Source organism: Pollicipes pollicipes, unplaced genomic scaffold, assembly GCF_011947565.3.
Source record: "Pollicipes pollicipes isolate AB1234 unplaced genomic scaffold, Ppol_2.1 Scaffold_38;HRSCAF=43_pilon_pilon_pilon, whole genome shotgun sequence".
NCBI lineage: Eukaryota > Metazoa > Arthropoda > Thecostraca > Pollicipedomorpha > Pollicipedidae > Pollicipes > Pollicipes pollicipes.
Genome location: NW_023596399.1, coordinates 131,324 through 136,427, shown reverse-complemented (window position 1 = coordinate 136,427; position 5,104 = coordinate 131,324). Strand labels below are relative to the sequence as shown.

Here is a 5,104-nt window from a genome sequence, read left to right as displayed (position 1 = left end):
AACTCTGACCAGAAAAAACCGGAGCCGGTGGCCCAGACGAAAACCGGACTCTTATATCCAGGCAACGTTGTGCAATGCTGAGCGAGAACAGGTTGTTGACGTGATGCTATCCGCCATGTTTGTGACGTCTATAGTGACGTTTACTCCTTATGCTAGACCCAAAACTTCATCTCAAATCCGTTATTTCCGGGGTACAGGCTCCTGTTCTCACAGGAACCCATTGCTCCAGACCCACCCAGTCCCATCTTCTTTTCCTATCCCCATCCCATCCTGTGAGCTGGAAACGGATTCCTGCCGTCGGTCCAGACCCCAGATCGTCACCGAACCAGCGCGCGCGGCACATTGCACCAGAGCTACCGTCCCAGCCAGGACACGCGAGGGCCCCCGCCCCTCTCGCGCACGCCTCGGCCCTAACGCCCTCCGACGCCACCAGGTTGAAGAAGGGGCCGGCCTACCACCTGGACCTGATGGTGGTGGCGCTGCTCAACGGCCTGCTGTCCGTGTTCGGTCTGCCGTGGATGCACGCGGCCATCCCGCACTCGCCGCTGCACGTGCGCAGTCTCGCTGACGTCGAGGAGCGCATCGAACAGGGCCACGTCTACGAAATGTGAGGCGCAGAGCGACGGCCGCCAGCCGTGTTGGTGTGGACGCCAACCGGCTGGTGCGCGTTGTGTACAGTACCGGCCTGTACCAGCTGGATGACCTTCGTTAGTTGTGTTTGCCTTGTAAAAAATCAGGAACGTAACTGGCCGGGTAATTACGCAGAAGTGATTGCGTGCCAGTTTCTTTTTGTTCATAGGTATTATCTAAAGAAAACCTCGGGCGAATCGTATCATAAATAAGGCACTGCCACAACAATGCAAAAATATGCCATTGTTCGGCGAAACTAGTCCTTGCGTACAACCTACGTCCACGTTACTCCACAAGGTCTTTTCCTGTCATTGCAAGCCAGCAAAAACCCCTCGGCGCATCGCTATCGCCTGGTTGACCATGTGAGGCTCAGGACTCGACAGATGCGCAGTCACGCAGCGCCAGACCGAGCCTAGCAGCCGGCCAGGAGCGCCCTGACACGTCCCTGGCCTTGCAGCATCGTCAAGGTGCGCGAGACGCGCGTCACCGGCATCCTGTCGCACGTGCTGATCGGCCTGTCGGTGTTCCTGCTGCCGTACCCGCTGTCGTACATCCCGCCGCCGGTGCTCAGCGGCCTCTTCCTCTACATGGCCATCACCGCGCTCAACGGCAACCAGATGTTCGAGCGCATCACACTGCTCTTCACTGAGCAGGTGCGGCCGGTGCAAGCGGTTCGTGCGGTGGCGAGCGGCGTCACACGCTGGCTGGTGACCAACTGTGCGGCCAGCGTTCTTGGTTTGGCTTGGGTTAGAACCAGAAATGCTCCTTTCGGCCAAGAATGACCTTTTCAGGTCTATGGGGTGAAGGAGAGTGGATAGCGGTGGAAAAGGCTGCCTGCAAACTGGGGGGGCTGGTGGGGGGGCTTCCACCTAGCCTAGCCCGCACAGAGGACCCCTTGCGCGGCGTATGCGCTCGGCGCTCGGACGGGCCCCACCACGGGCCCCACTCTCTGATGGCGCATGCAGCCTGACCTGGTTAATGTGCATCGCGAGGATGCCGGATGAAGAAAGAACGAGGAAAGAAAGGCTGATATGCGGGACAGGACATGGGAAAGGGTCGAAGATTTCACGGGTTTGCGGACGTCAAAAAAGGGGTGGTTGTGCGTTTTCGTGTTGCGATTGACAAGGCATGAGGTCATATAAATATTGTGATAAAGTCGTGTTGGAATGTCCGAGGGATAAATGACATCACAGCCTTCGTGCGTTGATGTAGGCGAATTTCGCATCGTGTACGACAAACATCCCCATCCATATAAAGCAAGAATGTCAATGATTCTCACCCCTGCTAAATATCATATCTGGAACTCAACTTCTACGACATGGGCGCTAATGCAAACTGGATGCCCCGATCTACGGGCGCCATGATGCTCCAGATTACGTGTCACCCTGTACGCGACGCTGTCCTGAGCGCTCACGCCCAAGTGCTGAACCGTGCCCTTCCGAGTCGCAGGACTGTATGAAGTTCGCTCGCGACCCAGCCCTGGCCGGGTGTGTGCGGTCCCAGCACTGGCCGGGGTTACAGTCCCAGCCCTGGCCGGGTGTATAGTCCCAGCCCTGGCCGGGGCTACGGCCTCAGCCCTGGCCGGGTGTGCGGTCCCAGCCCTGGCCCGGGCTATGGCCTCTACCATGGCCGGGAGTACGGCCTCACGCGGCCGCCAGTCCCGGACTGGCGGAGCGTGGGTCTGCGATCTAACCCTGCGCCGGTTGCTGCCGCTAGGTGCGTACCCGCCGAACCACTACATATCCGGCGAGTGCCCGCAGCGCAAGATCCACATCTTTCACCGGCTGCCAGGTGGTGCAGCTTTGCATCCTCTGCCATTCGGCTTCTCGCCCTGGGCTTACATGAAGACCTTCTTCCCGGTGCTGGCTGCTGCTTCCTGCTACCCATCAGGTAGGAGATGAAGCCGGCTGGGCCGTTCGGACGCCAGGACTGACTGGGTTGACATCATTAAGTGTTTAGCGTTGGGCGGACCGGATATGATCGCACTGCGAACCAGATAGATCTCCCGTCCGTCCCGACATGTCCTCCCGTCGCAACCGGTGGCTCAGCTGGTTAGAGCGCCTGCCCTCCTAGTCCTCTCAAACCGTGGAAGGGGGGGGGGGGGGAGTTCGAGTCGCTGTAGGCGCTCGCTATTTTGCCCTTGACTGCTATGGCTTGCGGCCGGTGGCAGCGGGTCGCGCTAAATATTAGTTGACGTCACACGGCAGGTACGGACTATGCCGAGCACTGCGGCACGTTAAAAAATTTCGCCACTAAATTCTACCGGCTGCCTGGAATTGCGCGATCGGATGGTAGGGATCAGGGCTCACAACAACAAATCACCGCCTAGCGTGAGCTGTAATCCCGGAAACTTATTCATTCAAAGGGTTCGGATCAATCTTTAAAAAGAAGCTATTTCATTTGAGTGATCTCTCAGCAACCGTCATAGTTTGGCATCGGATGTACGAATCAAACATCCTAGAGCGTTAAAACATGCATGCCTTGCTGTCTTATTCGATTTTTGCGACGTTTTTTCTTAGGTGGAGAACCTCGAACCAGATTGCACAGACTCTAATGTTTTACACTGAATGCGTTCGCCTCCTGCCACCCATCACGGGACGATGCTTATCAATAGCACCCTGCTGCGCCTGTTTACAGACACCGTTTGGTCCCGAACGCTGATTGAAGAGAAGTACCTGGCCGCCATGGATACGGAGCACTGACGTTAGAGGAAGCGCGTCATCACATGCGTGACTGGACTCACGTGAGCTAGGGAGCTCGGCTACGGAAATGCAATCCTCGAGCGAAAACGTTTCGTGTCAGATATTAGCTGGGCAAAAACTAGCTCGTGTGTTTTTGAAGAAGGCTCAACGCCTAGTGCTTTCGTTCGAGAGTGCAATCCAAGTTCTCAAGCACGAGACTTTGGAAGTATTAGCTATCAGCAGCATCCTTTCCGAGAGAGAACATCCCTGCGTGCAGCCCTTCAAGCGTCGTAGTGTTTGCAGCATGTTTCCGTGACGCTCATCGAAAGGCCAATTCGCTCCAGCGTGAAGCGCCTTGCTCAGAGGACTGTTCAGTTTTTTTTTCTGTTCGAATCAGTTTCTTTCTGTTCATAATGGAATGCAGGGAAAGGCTAACATGACGGCATTGTAAGTAATGCATTTATTATCAAGGAATCACAGCACTGCTATCTTAATTTTTAATGTCATCCATGGACCACTTGTGCGTCTTACACCGGTTACATGACCTCGTTAAACCTCGTCAGTCCTTATGATCATGCTTCCGTCGTGCATCGTTTTTCGCGCACTTTGAAGACAAAAAACAAATTTGTCCTGTGGCATTACTTCACCTTACTTGCGCCACCCCCCCCCCCCCTTCAGATCAATGCTCATATGACGCTCCCCTAGCTCTCGGTTTTCTTCTCATAGTTCATCTTAGTTGGTTTTTAGGTCGTTCAGAGGGACTGAGGGTCACGCGCTCAGCCTTCCAACGTACTCTTGCAGTACCCGTGCGGTGCTGCATATTTCGGTCAAACGGCCCTGGACTCCTTATAATATTTTATCCCGTTCGTGTACTTAGAAACAAACTGTCTTTTCGGCAGCGAACCATTTTAACTCGGGTGTAGTTAGTCGATCAATTATTGTTCACCGCCACGTCTGCGATTGAGTCACATCCTAACCCTGACTCTTGCAGCCCAGTCGTGTTAGGTTGGGCTGGTGCATGTTTTACGCATCCCAATCAGCGAGCCAAGACCGCGTGATGATCACACACCGCAGGCGATCCTCGTGGAGCCGCTGAGCCATGTAATGTCGCTGTTAAGGGTTGATTGGTTGGTACGTACGGCTGTGCAACTCAGTAAACCCAAGGTCTCCTTTATGCCCATGGTTCGTCCGTAATAGCAACTGTCGAAGAACGTGACAATATATCATAGTTTCCGCTCGCCGCTTGTCACCGCGTCAGACGACGTGCCTTGGAGTTCGCGCGACGGTAGTCATTTCAATGTGTACCTGATGCGTTTTCGCCCTTCGTGACGCGGGCAGCTCTTATGGTCATCGGCGTCGCAGTCTCCGGGGAAACCCAAACGAGGTTAAGTCTCGGAATCATGATTTCACGGCCAAGGTCACCGTGTTGTCCATACGCCGCGATGTTCACCATGGGATTACCCACAAAAGTTCACTTTTAAGGACGGTGGGCTGCAGAAACAATACTAAACACATATTTCGACGGACGGAAACAAAACACAGTTGTCCAGGCAAATTTGGTGTACAAAATATTGACAGATCGCAAAATTCCGATGGCGGAATCTAGCGGAAGTCGCTAGGTCAAGCGAAAAATCTGAGCTTTGGGGAAGAATTGGCAACGCTGTCACTGTCGGACCCAACAAGTATCTGGGCAGGCATGTCCATATCGATCTTTAATACGCGCCTTCCCCTCGGGTGGGCTGCTTGTTATGTCTGTCCGATGATTCTGTGTGGCTGTGGTTCCGTAATCCAAA

The 5,104-nt window shown here is 54.5% G+C and overlaps 1 protein-coding gene across 1 annotated transcript in view; it reads left to right on the top strand.

Annotated features, from left to right (window-relative positions):
- LOC119093043 (sodium bicarbonate transporter-like protein 11) overlaps positions 1–3,332 on the top strand; it is a 13,165-nt gene extending 9,833 nt beyond the window's left edge. The window contains exons 12-15 of the mRNA XM_037215936.1: positions 434–607; positions 1,088–1,305; positions 2,347–2,520; positions 3,268–3,332. Coding sequence (XP_037071831.1) covers positions 434–607; positions 1,088–1,305; positions 2,347–2,520; positions 3,268–3,332 — 631 coding nt within the window. The remainder of the gene's footprint in view (positions 1–433; positions 608–1,087; positions 1,306–2,346; positions 2,521–3,267) is intronic.
- The last annotated feature ends 1,772 nt before the right edge of the window (positions 3,333–5,104 follow it).